This window comes from Carettochelys insculpta, chromosome 9 (genome assembly GCF_033958435.1).
Source record: "Carettochelys insculpta isolate YL-2023 chromosome 9, ASM3395843v1, whole genome shotgun sequence".
NCBI lineage: Eukaryota > Metazoa > Chordata > Testudines > Carettochelyidae > Carettochelys > Carettochelys insculpta.
In genome coordinates, this window is record NC_134145.1 from 18101101 (window position 1) to 18117899 (window position 16799).

At 41.3% G+C, this 16799-nt stretch overlaps 1 protein-coding gene across 1 annotated transcript in view; it reads left to right on the forward strand.

Moving 5' to 3' along the window:
- ROR1 (receptor tyrosine kinase like orphan receptor 1) overlaps nucleotides 1–15326 on the forward strand; it is a 258537-nt gene extending 243211 nt beyond the window's left edge. Inside the window, exons 8-9 of the mRNA XM_075002828.1 lie at nucleotides 4898–5109; nucleotides 12179–15326. Coding sequence (XP_074858929.1) covers nucleotides 4898–5109; nucleotides 12179–13603 — 1637 coding nt within the window. The 3' untranslated portion in view covers nucleotides 13604–15326. The remainder of the gene's footprint in view (nucleotides 1–4897; nucleotides 5110–12178) is intronic.
- The last annotated feature ends 1473 nt before the right edge of the window (nucleotides 15327–16799 follow it).

Consider the following 16799-nt stretch of genomic DNA (forward strand, 5'->3'; position numbering starts at 1 on the left):
GAGAACTGGAGAAATGGCTGTGCCTCAGTCCCCTCACGCCAACCCCTGCTTTGGTGTGTTGGCTGTCAGCCAGATCCTAGCTGCCAAAATCTGATGTAAAAGGAACAATTAAAAGTGAGGATGAAATGGCAGCCTCAGGAAGGGGAGAAGGGATAAGATGGCACATATGGGAAGAACAAGGGTTGTGCAAAGTTAAATCTGAGTCCATTTGAACCTTGCTGCCCTTGTGGTCTGAACTGGACCCAGATTTCAGCACAAGCATGTGTTTAATTAGATCCGTAGTAGGCACATGTACGATCCTCTCAGCACTTGCATAATTCCACCTTTGAGGCAACAGACACTTTCAGCTGGTCCAGGTCAACAGAAAAACACGTCCTCCCAGCCTGTCCACAATATCTTAATTGCTAGCCTGTCTCAGCCTAGTCACCCTAATGACTGGCCCTCGCAGAAAGACTGGGGGCCTACACCTCAGGAGACTCACAGACTGCCAAAATTAGTATGATCTGTATTTGTGTCTCTAAAATCCACTGCACTTGCTCTATTTAAAAAAAAAAAGGCTTAAAAGACATAGTGTCCCCAAGAGAGATGATAAATTTCAATATGACAGGATGGGGCCTTTGACCATGTTAGAGCAGTGAGGTTCCGGGATAGAATAGGGGGTGGTGGTTATTATTTCACTGCATTGGCCTCTTGTGGTTTTTTGTCAGAGTTTTTGCTGAAAGAAGCTCTTAGACAGTTTCAGAGATCTCACTTCTCTTTTTTGATCCTTTATTGGCTGTGGCTTGTGCTGGACATCTGTCCCTTCTCCTTTGTTGCCACAGCACCTTGTTTCTTTGACTCAGTACTTTGAACATTCTCTCACCTCTGATCGGGCTGATACTCCAAGGTGTCCTGTCACAAGGGCCCTGCTCTCATTCAGCCTCCTTTGACAAAGCTGGAATTGGGCTGGCCTACAGCCACAAGGCACCGTACCACTTTTGGCCGCTGGTCTGCACAGCCACTTACATTCTATCCTACTGCTGAGACAGCTCTTGCCGCACCCCTCCACTATCCCTTGATGGATCGAGGATTTGTACAAGCCTGATCTTTTTTTAATGGGAGGGCCACTTACACATTCCTGTGCACACAAATATCAGAGGGGGAGCCGTGTGAGTCTGTATCCGCAAAAATAACAAGAAGTCTTGTGGCACCTTAGAGACTAACAGATTTTTTGGAGCATAAGCTTGCCCACAAAAGCTCGTGCTCTGAAAAATCTGTTAGTCTTTAAGGTGCCACAGGACTTCTCATTGTTTTTGTGCACACAAAACCACCTTCCCATCCCTTTGGCAAAAAGCCGGATAAGAGGGCCTAGGAATGACCCTCCAACCAAAACCCTGCTGCATGGGAATAGATGGTAGCTAGCAATGGGGCAGGGCAGCTAGCAAGTAATAGTGAAACGTGGGCAGCAGCAGAGCACTTCTCTGAGAGCAGGAAAACCAGATAAGGAGAGTTAAATAAGTGGCCCTCTATGGCTGCGTTTACTCTACCCCTCCCTTTTGGAATGGGTGTGTAAATGCAGCAGTTCGAAAATGCTAACGTGGCACTGATAGAAATAGTCAGCGCCTCATCTGCATAAGGGTGGCCACCCAGAGCGCCGAAAGTGTTGCTTTCAAAATGTAAAATAGCCATATAGACGGGGTTCCTTCGAAAGGAAACCTTGATTTCAAAAGCCCCCTTCGCCTCATTAGCATTTTCAAACTGATGCCGTTACGTACCTCTTCTGAAAGGGAGGGGCAGTGTAGATGCGGCCTAAGGGAATGTCTACAGGGCAGCACTATTTCGAAATAAACTATTCCAGAAGAGCTATTCCAAAATAGCTTATTTTGAAAGATTGCCATTACACACACAATGCATTTTGAGATAGCCCTCGTCTGTTTCTAAATACAATGTCTACTCAGACAGAGCCTATTTCGAAATAGAGCCGGGGGACTCACCAGGGCTTATTTCAACATAGGCTCTATTCCGTGTCTGTACAGCAACCTCTATTTTGAAATTATTTTGAAACAGCGGCTGCACTGTGTAGACGCTAGGGTAGTTATTTTGAAGTAAGTGTTGGAGTGTAGGGGGGCAGAACTGACTCTTGGAGGGAAACAGTGAGTTTCGTGAAGGAAAGAAGAAAGCGCCTGATTGCCGGAGTGGTTGGCACAGAATGATGTTAGAGGAAGCAGAGCAATGCAGAGTCAGCAATTTGGAAAGGGAAGTGCACATTCAAAGACATAATTGGACTCATAGATAAGGGGAGAGCCAGTCCATAGCTCTGTAGACGTGCAGGGAGAGTCTGTGGCCTGCTCGTGGGGCAATAGCACAGCGTTAAAGTCAGGATCCTTCAGAGAGTGCTGAAAAGAGAAATGAAAGACATCTAATGAATAGCCACCTACAAATTATTTGTCCACCTTTTTCTGTGACCCAGCCAATGTCCACTGAGTTCTCTAGAGTGTTATAACTAGTCACTTCAGTTTTGCTTTAAAACTGGAAAACTTTCCCCTTGACTTGGTTTGGCTTAAACATTAACAGTACATTGGACCTTTAAGAGCGTATTTAGATATCCCCAGTGGAATCAAAATGTCTCTGCCAAGCATGACTTGTGCGTAAGGGGTATGGTTTCCTAGACACTTGGCCACCCGGTGGGATGCATATGGAATTTATACATGTAGCTTACATTGGCAGTGAAGAGGAGTTGCTTGCGTAGGTCCCCTGTATGCCAAGAGAAAAGACTCCTTTATTAATAAGTCAGGTATAAGCTGCAATTTCTCAGTCTGCCAAAGCATGCATTGGAAAAATAATTAATGTGGCGTTGAGCATTAAATGAGCCTTGTTAATGACTACTGTCACTGGGCAACCACATCCACTTTGGAAGGAAGAAAGGCTTTCTTGGCCTACCTCCTCTTGTTTTAACTCAACAAATGACAAGTCTTTGCCAAAGAAGCACACTGTATGGCCTCCAGCAAGTGTCATGCCCTGTTGGAGATACATGAAATCTGACACTAATAACGTGCATAATTATTTGGTAGGGATTTCAAAGGTGTTCTCCAAAGCCCACTTTGGACCCTTGAGCTACTGTATTAATTTGTTGTATCTAATCCCATGCTGATCTCATTTTGGAATGCTCTTGCAATGGGCCAGAATGACATTTTGGAGACCACTGTGGCTACGTCTACACGTGAAGCCAACATCGAAATAGCTTATTTCGATGTAGCAACATCGAAATAAGCTATTTCGATGAATAACGTCTACACGTCCTCCAGGGCTGGCAACGTCGATGTTCAACTTCGACGTTGCACGGCACCACATCGAAATAGGCGCTGCGAGGGTACGTCTACACGCCAAAGTAGCACACATCGAAATAAGGGTGCCAGGCACAGCTGCAGACAGGGTCACAGGGCGGACTCAACAGCAAGCCGCTCCCTTAAAGGGCCCCTCCCAGACACAGTTGCACTAAACAACACAAGACACACAGAGCTGACAACTGGTTGCAGACCCTGTGCCTGCAGCATGGATCCCCAGCTGCCGCAGCAGCAGCCAGAAGCCCTGGGCTAAGGGCTGCTGCCCACGGTGACCATAGAGCCCCGCAGGGGCTGGAGAGAGAGCATCTCTCAACCCCCCAGCTGATGGCTGCCATGGAGGACCCGGCAATTTCGACGTTGCGGGACGCGGATCGTCTACACGGTCCCTACTTCGACGTTGAACGTCGAAGTAGGGCGCTATTCCGATCCCCTCATGAGGTTAGCGACTTCGACGTCTCGCCGCCTAACGTCGAAGTTAACTTCGAAATAGCGCCCGACGCGTGTAGCCGCGACGGGCGCTATTTCGAAGTTAGTGCCGCTACTTCGAAGTAGCGTGCACGTGTAGACACAGCTTGTGAGTCCCGTAATAGTGGTCTCCTCTCTGGGACCATGAAAGGCAGCTTAGTCCACTGGAAAGGTTACTTCACTTGGACTTCGGAGTGCATCTACTTGCAGGGAGATGTACTGAGGTACAAGTCACCGATGTGCTACTGGAAAACTACTTGAGTAAAAGTACACACACATCACATCTAGATTGTACTCAAGTACCAAGAAGTAAAAGAAACTGCATGTTTACTCAAGAAACTTTGGGGGTACTTTTTCCACCTCTGCCCGTGGCAACTGGCTTGGGCAGCCCAGGTGGGCAGCATGATCGGAGCCAGAGCCAGTTGTTGAGGCTGGGCAGCAGGTCCTACTTGCCATGCTGCTTCCTATGCAGTGGCTCAGGCCCCTCAGCCAATGCCAGCATCCCCTCCATGGCCCAGTCCAGCAGCTTTGGCAGTGCTCAGAGCCCTCTGGCTCCCAGGCAGCAAGCGCTAGGACCTGTCACCAGGAATTGGAGGGGGTGGAGCTCTGGCATGCCACTAGGATGCAGCACATACGGGTGCTGCTAGGTGCTGTTGTCCTTGAGTCCCTGGGAGCAGCACGCACTGTAACCCTCCTTTCCCCCCAGTTCTCCCTCTGCACAACCCCATCTCCTCAAGACCCCACCCCCATGTGGCCCTTTACACCCCTGTCCGTGCCCCCCTTGCAAGACCCCATCCTCCACTCACTCATCTCTTCTCCCTTCATCTGCCTTTACACGTCTTGCTGTGGAGGGTGTGGATAGCGGTGAGAGCCAGCTATCGGATCGGGGGTCAGTTAGAGTTGATCCTGATGGATGGAGACCAGCAGTAAGTGTGCCTCACATACATTTTTTTTAATGTAGGAGTCACTATCTATAAAAATAATGTTCCTCCACCGTGTTTTTTGCTGTTTTCAAACATTTCCAGCACACGTAGGGCTTTACTATTTTGTGTGAAATATTTTAGGATCATATGTATTCATTATTTTTACCTTTTTCTTTTCTAATCCAGATTCTAAAAATTCCAAGGAGAAGAATAAAATGGAAATCTTGTATATACTGGTGCCAAGTGTTACAATTCCCCTAGCCATAGCCTTGTTGTTCTTCTTCATCTGCGTCTGCCGCAGCAACCAGAAGTCTTCATCCCCTCCAGTGCAAAGACAGCCCAAACACGTCAGAGGGCAAAATGTAGAGATGTCAATGCTAAATGCATACAAACCAAAGGTAATCATAGATTTCTGCCTTGTACACTGCAGTCTCTGAAAGTATGTAGTTAGCATGCTTTGCTAAATCCAGAATTGCAGCAGTACCCAGTTGATTTCCATCAGTCTGTCGGTGTCTTGATTGCACATTTTGAATGCCTTCTGTTGTCATCAGCATACTATGTGTTGCTCTGTGCAGCATAAAGCTAATGGTCTAGCTTTGGATGTAAAGAAACTCACTTTTGTCTTAACAAAGTAAGCAATTGCTTGTGAAGTGGCCTGGAGGCCTTGCTAGCTCATAAGCAAGGGATAGAAAGATCCTTTCCCCTCCCCGCCCCATTGGCTGTCTCAGAAGGTACTTTTTAATGGATCATTTGTATCTTTGCCTCACCTGTTACTCATCTGAAACTGCTTTAAAATGATCTTCTCCTTGTATGTTCCAGATTACCCTTTCTTTAGAGATATTTGCAAAATGAAATATAAAAAATATATTCCTGTTTACAGCCTGACTTACTGAAACATAGGACTTTTCTTCATGGACTCTCACATTCCCATATTAACCAAGCCTTAATCTTTAATCTGGAGTCTGCAAACCTTAGCTGGAACTTCTAGAAGAAACCTTCTTCATGAAATTTCTGCTTATTTTAACTGGTTACTATACTTGCTGGAGAGTAGTCTGTTCTAACCAGGATATTAGAACCTGGTTTTGGGATGCAGTGTTCTACAATTTATAAACCATGCATGCAGGCTATGTCCACACTAGAGAGTTATGTAGACAAAACTAGGGTTTTGTAGACAAAAGTGGTGGATCGTCTGCACACAAAATGAATTTTGTCAACAGAAACCATCGACAAAAAAGCCCTTTTCCTGACGAAGTAGATCAAAAGATCAATCTACTTTTATGTGTAGATGCGATCTGTTGACAGTTTTGTTGAAACATCTCTTCCAATAGTAACTTCTGCAGACAGATGCTTCTAGTGTAGACATAGCTGCAGTGTCCTGCTGGTGTGCTACATAGGTACTAAATTAGCCAGAATTTGACTTATGGTACTCTACATTGAACTCCGCCATGAAGCCTCTATGAGCTCCATGCCAGTCCCAAGCCCGGATGAAGAAGGAGGGTTGTTCAGGTGTGTGTCGATGTGCTGACCGTCAAACAACAGAACGAATGAAATCTGATGCCAGTACAACTAAATGATAAAAGATGCCGGCTCGGATGTTGCCCAGGTAAACAAGGTCCACAGTACCAATTGAGCGATCGGTGTTGGGTCGATAAGTTGGGTACCGAAAGAAAATTACAACTAACACATATGCTATCCATTGAAACATGGAACCTCCAAACACTGTGGGCAACCAGAAAATTAGAGCTGCTTCAGAAGGAGATGGAGAGATACCAGTGCGATATGCTTGGACTGACAGAGATGCGTTGGACGGGATCAGGAGAGATATGTGGTTGCGAAGTCATTTGGTCAGGAAACAAAACGAAGCATGAAGCAGGAGTTGGATTCCTTCTTAGCAAAACAGCTAGAAGAGCATTATAAGGATACAAACCAGTGAGTGCAAGCATGATGGTAGCAAGATTTGAAACAAAACTGTTCAACATCTCAGTCATTCAGGTGTATACATCCACGTCGGACAGTACGGAGGAAGAGATTGAGCTATTCTATAAAGACCTGACAAAGACAGTGGAGGAGATACCAAAGAAAGATGTGTTGATCATCAGAGGAGATTGGAATGTGAAGGTTGGAACAGATAACAAAAGTTGGGAGAGAGTCATGGGAAGGTTTGGATATGGAGAAAGAGATGAACGAGGTGAGAAACTACTAGAGTTTGCTACAGAGCATGAGATGGTGATCTGCAACACAAGATTCCAACAAAAGGACTGTAGGAAGTGGATGTGGCAATCGAATGACAGGAAGTCCAAGAACATGATAGATATGATTTTGATAAGAAGAAGATGGATAACATCAGTACAGCAGTGCCGAACTTTCCAACGAGCGGATATAGACTCAGACCACAGTCTAGTGATCGCAAACATCAAGATAAAACTCAAAAGAAAATGTAAGAGAGTTTAAGAAAAGAAGAGATGTGGAGAGGCTATGTGAGGAAGAAACAGGGAATGCATACAGAGCAGAGCTCAAAGAGAAGATTAAGAATATCACCACAGAGAAAGACCTAGATAAGAGAGTCACAGGGATAGCCATCGCTATAGAAGAGGCAATTGAGCAGACTGTTCCAGAAGAAGAAAAGATCAATAAGAAGTGGATTACCCAGGAAACAATGAAGTTGGTTCAAGAGAAGAGAGCACTGAAGATCAAAAGAGATGTCTCTGAGATGGCAGAACAGCAATATAGGGCGAAATGCAATGAGGTAAGGAAAGCAGCCAGAAAGGATAAGGAGAAATGGTTAGAGGAGCAATGTGAAGATATAGAGAGGTATTACGGCAAATGTAAGACCAGGGAGGTGTATAAGACTATTAAGAATATTAATAGGAAATGGCAACCAAAGCAAATGGCGATCAAAGACGAGAACAAAGAAGTGCTCATGAACAGAGAGAAGATTGTGCAGCGATGGACGAGATATTGCACGGACCTATACAAAGCACAGTTGGACCTGAGTGTCTCAGAGAGACTGATTGAAGACCTGAAAGAGAGATCTCTACCAAGCATTGAGAGCAAGACCGATATTTTGAAGGAGGAAGTAGAAAAAGCAGTGAAATGACTAAAGAACAAGAACCCTGGAAAAGATAAGATCACAGGAGAGATGATCAAATCCGGGGAGAACGCATGATGTAATATAGCATGGAAAGAAGGGAAGGCGCCTAAGGAATGGACAAGATCTGTGCTAGTGACAATACTCAAGAAAGGAAGTACATTGGAGTGGAAGAACTACAGAACAATTGCCCTAATGAGTCATACAGGGAAGGTGCTGATGATGATACTGACTGAGAGACTAAGATCACAGATAGAAGAACATATAGCAGATGAGCAAGTGGGGTTCAGAAAAGATAGAAGTACCATACAGCAGATATTGGCACTAAGACTGATAGCAGAAAAAGCTTGATGAAAGAACAAGAACGTACACACTTGCTTCGTCAATATTCAAAAGGCTTTCAACAGTCTAGATCAGAAAGCGACGTGGGCGGTGTTGGAATCATACAGAGTGGATAGCAGACTGATACAGTTGTTGAAGGATATCAGTAACAATATGGAGGCAGCGGTGAGAACATGTGGGGAGTTTGGAAGTTGGTTTAAAACAAGTAGAGGTACGAGACAAGGAGATCCAATATCACCAAGTATCTACATCACACATCTGGAGAGAGCGATGAACAAGATCAAGGAAGAGGTAGAAGGGGTATCTGTGCATGGGAAAAGAATTAACAACTTGACATTCACGGATGATATAGTTATCATTTGAGGAAGATGAGGAGAAGCTAGCGAAAACAGTGCAGGTGTTAAACGAAGAAGAGAAGCAGTACAGACTGATTAGGAACATCGATAAAACAAAAACAATGGTATTTGGAGATAAGGAAATAGGAAGGAAGATCAGTGTGGATGGTATTGAACTAGAAAATGTACAGAAGTTCACATATCTGAGGAGCACCATAACGTATGATCTATACTGTAAGAAGGAACTAGCAACTAGAATGGTGAAAGCAAGAGCGAGTTTGAAGGTGATGGATAAGATCTGGAAAAGCAAAGCAATTAGCTTAAGAATGAACCTGAGTGTCTTGAAAACTTGTGTATTCAGCAGCATGTTGTATGAATGTGAGACATGGGTGATAACGAAAGATTCGGAATGAAGAATATTGGCGTTTGAAAGGAGTTGTTATAGAAAGATTCTGAGAATAGAATGGATGTAGAAGGTCACCAATGAGGAATTATATAGGAAGATACAGCCAAAAGAGAACCTGCTGCAGAAGGTTATAAAACGGAAGCTACAGCTATTTGGACATATTTGCAGAATGAACAATGAATGAAAAATCAAGACACTGGTATTCAGCATAATGGACGGTTCGAATAGAAGAGGCAGATCCCACAGAGAATGGATAGATGATATAGTAGATTGGTGCGGAGCTAGTCTACAGAAACTAAGCCACTCCACACTGGACAGGGAAAGATGGAAGGAAATAGTGAGAGAGGCATCAGACACCAATGGGCACTGAGCCCATAGTAATAGATGATGATGATGACTCTACATTGCAAATTAACTCAGTCCAGTAAACACACAGCACAGGGGAGTTTTTTGTTTTTCAAAATACTGCCTTCTTTAAGTAGCATAATTATGAAAATGAGGGACTATCTGTTAATTCCCATAAAAATCACAATATAAATCTAGCATGTAATGCACCTTAAAGATGTGCCCAAATCAAATCCCATGTCCAAATCTCCCTTTCACTGGTTCCAAATTGAATCTTAGTTGTCTCTCTGTATTAGATAGTTGGGAGGAAATCCTGGCTGCACTGAAGTCAATTTGAGTTTTGCCATCAGCTTAGGTTGTGTCTCTACTAGGCATGGAAGTTGATCATAGATATGAGATTTTAGATATGCCAATTGTGTAGCTAAAATCGATGTATCTAGGTTCAGCTAACTTTTCTGTCTTAACAGGAAGGTTGATGAGAGTGTTCCTCCTTTCGACTTTCCTTATTTCTGGCCTCTCGTGAGGAGCACAGGGATCAACTTTGAGGCCTGAGAGCTTGATTTCAAGTGTGCATGAAATCAAACTCCAGAAGATCGATCCTGACTGGGTTGATCTTCCACGGTAGCATAGATTAAGCTTTAGTTGGGTCCAGATTTTATTTTTGACCACCAATGTATTTGTTTTATGTACACAGTGTGGGCAAAGTGTTTTGCATGTAAATGAAAATATAGATCATAGTGTTTTCTTCTAATATTTAAAATGATATGCTTCAAGCACACCTGATTTCATTTACGACAGTTGCATATTTTCTCATTGAGAGAGTGGCTGGCTGTTTCACTGACACAACTGTTTTGGTTGCCTTTCAAACAAAATTTAAAAAAGAAAGGAAGTAGAATTCTATTTTAAAATATTTCATCCAATACCAGTGTCAGCCTTGGCTAACAGCCACTAGCTCATACTGAGGTGTGTGTGTGTTTGCCCTTGCAAATGAAAATGTTGACACTTAAACCCAAAACCTGTTTCAGTTTTAAGGTACTTAATTGCCTTAGAGAATATAATAAACTGAGTCCATCTTGTCATTCAACTAATGGAAGCAACTGATAAAGAGATAATAGCAGTGGGCTTCATTCGTTCTGTTTTCCCTTTATACTTGGTTTACTTTGGCGTGATGCCTTGTATGTATTTTACACTTCTTTACATTTTGTACACCACTGTATGACAAATACTTGTCAAACAAAAACTAAGCAGATTTATAACTGCTTAACTTGAAATGAGCCCTCCCTGCCAAAACTTTATGACTTCATTTTCTTTCATAGTTTTCCACTATGTTGGTTCAAACAGACAAACCCTGCCGGAGGTCAGACAGAGGTCATTTCACTTTCATTAGTAAAATATAATTTACAATATGCCAGACCTAAACAAGTTTTATCCTAAAGGATTTATATAATATAAACCATCTGCTCTTCAACAATACAGCTAATTTCTTGCCATCACCGTACAGTCTACTGGCTGCTTGTTTAAAATGTCTTTATGATTTTATATTTTTACTAATGAAATATTCATCTAAAATTTGTAAGTAGTCAATGCAACTAGAATTCATTTACTCTGAGTATGGCAACTTCTAAATGCACAATATTCCAGGAAAATAAACACTAATATTTTTGACTACACTTTCATTGAATGTGGATTCCAAACTCAGATGCCTACCTTTATACTACCAAGTCCATAATTTAGGTATTGGATCAGTAAAGCTACATCAACACAACAGCCTTATTTTAAAATAAAATAGTTCAAAATAGCGATTTCAAACTATCTTATCTCAAAATAACACAACTACATGCAAAATGCATTTCGTAATAGCATTTGGGTCCATTGTGGCTCATGTTGAAATAGTGCTATTATGTGTCTTAGTAGTGCCTAGTCAAAACAGCAGTTTCGACATAGGAGTTATTCCTCATGGAATGAGGTTTACTGGAATTGGAATAACATTCCCGCTATTTTGAATTTATTTTGAAATAACATGTGCATTGTTTAGATGCTGCCCATGTTTTTTTGAAATAACTGCTGCTGTTGGAAATAGGTAGGCCGGGTAGACACAGCTGAGCACATAGTGACCTTAATGTCTAAAAATAAGATTGTTTAAAAGTTTCTAAATATGGTTGTACCTCACTAAATTAGGCAGTCAAGTCTGAAAAAGATTTGGCTCTCATTTCTATTGTTCTTTAAACAAAGTGTCATGTTTTTCCAACTGATTCTATTGTCTTCATTTTTCTTTGGCTTGTACACTTTGTCAAGTATATGTAGAACTAATCTCTTTTGTACCACAGGGGTTTAATAACTAACTTTAAGATGAAACTTAGTGGAGTCTTAGGACAGGGTTAAAACATAAATTTGTATGTGTGATCTAGCTAAAATCAATGGGACTAATCATGTGATTAAAATCAAGTCCATGTTGAAGTTCTTTTCTGCACTGTGCCCATAACTGATCCTATTCTCAGTCTTTGTTCACCTGTGTCTAGTCCTGCATAAAGGACAGAAAGTTGTTTTAATTTTGATATGGCGAAATCCTCCTCCCTTGTAAATAGTGGGGGTGAAGATATTCAGTGAGAATATGGATGGGCACTGGAATATAGGAATCCCCAGACTCATTCAGGCTCAGGATACGTCTGCAATGTTCATCACAGCTATATCTCTGCTAGCTATGGCAACCCACACTCCTGTGGACAGAGCCTCTACAGAGTGTGAATCAACAACACAGAGTGTCCATGCCTGTCTTCTTCCCTGCCTGGTCTCCCTACACACCGGGAACACAATATTTCTGCTGCCATTTGAGTTAGAGATACTGTTGAAGGGAGCTGCACATTTGTGGCCTGGCTGAGAGAATAGGTCTAGTTTTGGTATCTTTTGAACCCTATTAGTATAACCTACTTTTTGATTTGTTGTTTTAACAGAGCAAAGCTAAGGAGTTGCCTCTTTCTGCTGTTCGTTTCATGGAAGAATTAGGTGAATGTGCTTTTGGAAAAATCTACAAGGGGCACCTCTATCTTCCAGGCATGGACCATGCTCAGCTCGTGGCTATCAAGACACTAAAAGACTTTAACAATCCCCAACAGTGGACAGATTTCCAGCAAGAAGCTTCTCTTATGGCAGAACTTCATCACCCTAACATTGTTTGTCTCCTAGGTGTTGTGACTCAGGAACAACCTATCTGCATGCTTTTCGAATACATGAACCAGGGAGACCTCCATGAATTCCTGATCATGCGATCACCTCATTCAGATGTTGGGTGTAGCAGTGATGAGGATGGCACTGTGAAATCCAGTCTGGACCATGGGGATTTTCTGCACATTGCTGTTCAGATTGCAGCAGGAATGGAGTACTTGTCCAGTCATTTTTTTGTCCATAAAGATCTTGCTGCTCGTAACATTTTAATTGGAGAACAACTTCATGTGAAAATTTCAGACCTTGGATTATCAAGAGAAATATACTCAGCAGATTATTACAGAGTTCCAAGTAAGTCCCTACTGCCAATTCGCTGGATGCCCCCAGAAGCCATTATGTACGGCAAGTTCTCTTCCGATTCAGATATTTGGTCCTTTGGCGTGGTCTTGTGGGAGATTTTCAGCTTTGGACTCCAACCGTATTATGGATTTACTAATCAGGAAGTCATAGAGATGGTCAGGAAACGACAATTATTACCATGCTCTGAAGACTGTCCTCCCAGAATGTATAGCTTGATGACAGAGTGCTGGCATGATCTTCCATCTCGGAGGCCAAGATTTAAAGATATCCATGCCAGACTACGTTCATGGGAGGGACTTTCAAGTCACACTAGTTCTACTACTCCCTCCGGTGGAAATGCCACCACTCAAACAACTTCACTCAGTGCAAGCCCAGTTAGTAACCTAAGTAACCCTAGATACCCTAATTACATGTTTCCAGCACAGGGTATACCACAAGGCCAAATTGCTGGGTTCATTGGACCTCCAATACCTCAAAACCAGCGTTTTATTCCAATCAATGGATACCCAATCCCTCCGGGATATGCTGCTTTCCCAGCTGCCCACTACCAACCTACAGGCCCTCCCAGAGTAATTCAGCATTGTCCACCTCCAAAGAGTCGTTCACCAAGTAGTGCGAGTGGATCAACGAGCACAGGTCATGTGACTAGCTTGCCATCTTCAGGATCCAATCAGGATGCAAATATACCTTTGCTATCTCATATGTCAATTCCAAATCATCCAAGTGGAATTGGTATAACGGTGTTTGGAAACAAAACTCAAAAGCCATACAAAATTGACTCAAAACAGTCATCCTTATTAGGAGACTCCAATATTCATGGACCTAATGAAGCTATGATTTCAGCAGAGCTGTAAATAAGTCAGGCATTTGTAAATATAACTATTTACAGTACAAATTAGAAAGTCGTAGAAAAGATTTATATTCAAATATTTTATTAAAGATTTTTCTGGTTGCTTTACAGACTTTTGCAACAAGTATCTTCTGTGAAGTTTAACTGTGTTTAACAAAATAGGCAGACACAGCAACCAGAAACAAATCATTGTGATATTAACACAACAGTGTGAACAATGTGAACAAACATATTTTTCAAGTATCAAAATGTGTATTCCAATAAGGGACAAAAACCAAAACTTGTGATAATCATCATACACTTTGTCATAGCTGTTTAAAGCTCTGATATCATTTATTTTTCAGAAACCTTATTATTTTGAAAACATTTCAATATTTGTCAATCACTTTTTTTAGGAGAGACAAAAGTTCGGAAACTTATTAGGTATGCAACTCACTTCCAATAGCTAGTTTAAACATTTGCAATTGTTTGTAGTTAAAAATGGTGTTTCAAATATGTGATCTAGTTTTGACATCTGATGGCTGGCTCAATTATTTCAGGTAGGTTTTTGTTTTACACCTGGGGTGAGAGTCTGAATTCATATTTAAACCAAAAAAGCTGCATAAAATGTCCTGACATTCAGTAGAGTTATCAACTCACAGGTTAATAAAATAATCTGGTAATGTCTGCTGAAAATAGATGGAGTTATAAGAAATTGCCTTAAAAGAAAGTAAATTAAAATTTTAATATCAAAGGATGATTCAGCTGGTTCAAAATTAACATTTCATAATTTTATATGTGTAGTTATAACAGAAATTTTGTATCCTTTTGTTGCTATGCAACTGTTTAATAAAAAAGCTTCGAACCACAATTTTGAGACAATCAGTTTTCCCAAGAAGTATTTATTGTTTCAGATCAGTACATATTTTCAGTGACTATGACTCCAGAAACCCCTAAAAATGGGAATTCCCCATTCCTTCAGGATTTGAAAACATTTATGACAACTTTGTCTATCAATTAAGATAATGTGAATTAAATTTCTCTTTGCTTAGAAATATGATATTTGCATTATTACTGAAATTCATTCAGGTATAATCAATCTAGGTTGTTCGTTTTGAAACCACTTTAATGATACAAAAGTACTATGTACGTTGCATCTTTTCACAGACTTAATTTGTGTTAAAATATCTTTTGTGTCCACAAAATGAAAACAATCCTTTGCTCAGTTAATATGGTTAATATGACTTTATTTTTCACACCTTTTGCACAAATGTGTTTTGTATAGCAGATGTGAAATACATCTCTGCATTTTATATACTGGTCTGTTTCTTTTTTGTTTAACCTGCTGTAGATGTTCTTGAAATATATTATGGTGATATTCAGCCACTACCTTTATACATATATTTTGTTTTTATTTGTTTTCACTGCATGCATTTAATCACTGTATTACTTGATGATTGATTTATTAATTATGGGCATTTCAATTAGGCAAGCATGAAAATGTAATACCAAAGGCTATTTTATATTGAAGATATGTGCATTTTTTGTATTTTGCACACCAGAGGTGATATTAAACACTGATTATTCTATGCTGCTGTTTATTAAAACATTGTTTTAATATGAAAATCAGTATTTCCTGAATTGTCATATAATAGGTATTTGGAAAACCTAATCTGATGAAAGGCCAAATCATATTCATCTTACTCCAGTAAGGAATCTATGAAGAGCCAAAACAAAATAAGACAAGCAGGCTTTTGCACATACTATTTCATCACAGTTGATGTGGAAATATACAAATCCTTAAAATGTATTCAACAGCTGATGATGCAGATGTTTTGGGAAGATACTAAAAAGGCAGCAGTAATAAAATTATACTGTGAAAATAATATGTGAAACCAACAGACCCGTGTCGTTGGCAGGTGGAATTGAACCTGGAATCATAGGGGCTAAAGCCATGAGTCTCTACCACGTGAGTTAAAAGCCAACTACTTTTTAGCTAAGTCTGTAGAGCAGACTTCACTCTCCCTTCCTCAGGCCAGGTCTACACTAAGGGAGAAAGTCAACCTAAGATACACAACTCCAGCTAGGAGAATAGTGTGGCTGGAGTCGAGGTACCTTAAGTCGAAATTCTTTGCTGTCCCTCCAATGGGAGATCAACAGTAGAAATTCTCCCATTGACTTTCCTTTCAGTAGTGCTCTCAGCATTCCATTTAGTGGGTCCATACTAGACCATCTAAATTGCACCTCAGAAGATCAACCTCCAGCGCATTGACCTGTTGGTAAATGTAGACAGGCCCTCAGTGTCTCTGGGTTACATATACATTCTGTGTTGTTCTCTGTAGGTGAAGTTAACCTTGGAACAGAACTCCAGCATGCCATTTAAGCTCCTTGTTAGGGTCTGTAGTGAGATTTCAGTGCTGCATACATGCAAAAACTCGCACACTGTGTACATGTATGGCCCAGATCTTCAAAGGTATTTTGGCAACTAACTCCCATTGATTTCAGTGGGAGCTACGTGCATAAAAACCTTTGAGGATCTGAGCACGTGTGCAACAAGAACCCCATTATGACCATGTCTTCAATGCTTCATATATAGTGAGCCCATGAAGCTGTCATGTCATTTCCAGGTTAATAGCATTCGGATCTGGAATTTTAATTAAGATGTTTCCCATATTTGATGGGGAATAAAAATCAATCACCAATTACATCTATACTAAGCTTTCACCTGACTGGAAGTTACTATTGTTCCCAACCCTAAATGTTACAGAAGGAATATTTGTACACGGCACTTTTGTCTCTTTTTTTAATCTCTGTGCCAGTACATAAAAAATCGGCATATCATTAGTCAAATCAAACTGTTTGGGAAGATCACTTTCTCGTGCACTTATGGTGCACATGCTTCTTTTACAATTCTGCTAATATCCTTCTCCATGCAAGATGGATGCATTCTCCTTCTTGGCCTCCTCTTTTCTCCCCACTCTCCTTCCACATTTCAAGTAGTTGCACCACTGCATACATCTTGTGCATCCTAGGTCTCAAAACTGCTGAGAAAGTGGAAGCTAAAATGTTCACCAGGGTTTCATCTGAAGGTTCTTGGACTATGGCATTAAGGGTTTGAACAAGCAACAGTGCCATCCTGAAGTCAGTCTTCCACTTCACAGGCATCTGTTCCCAGCACAAAAGAAAACACACGCAGACAAGTGTAGTGGTACTTGAATCAC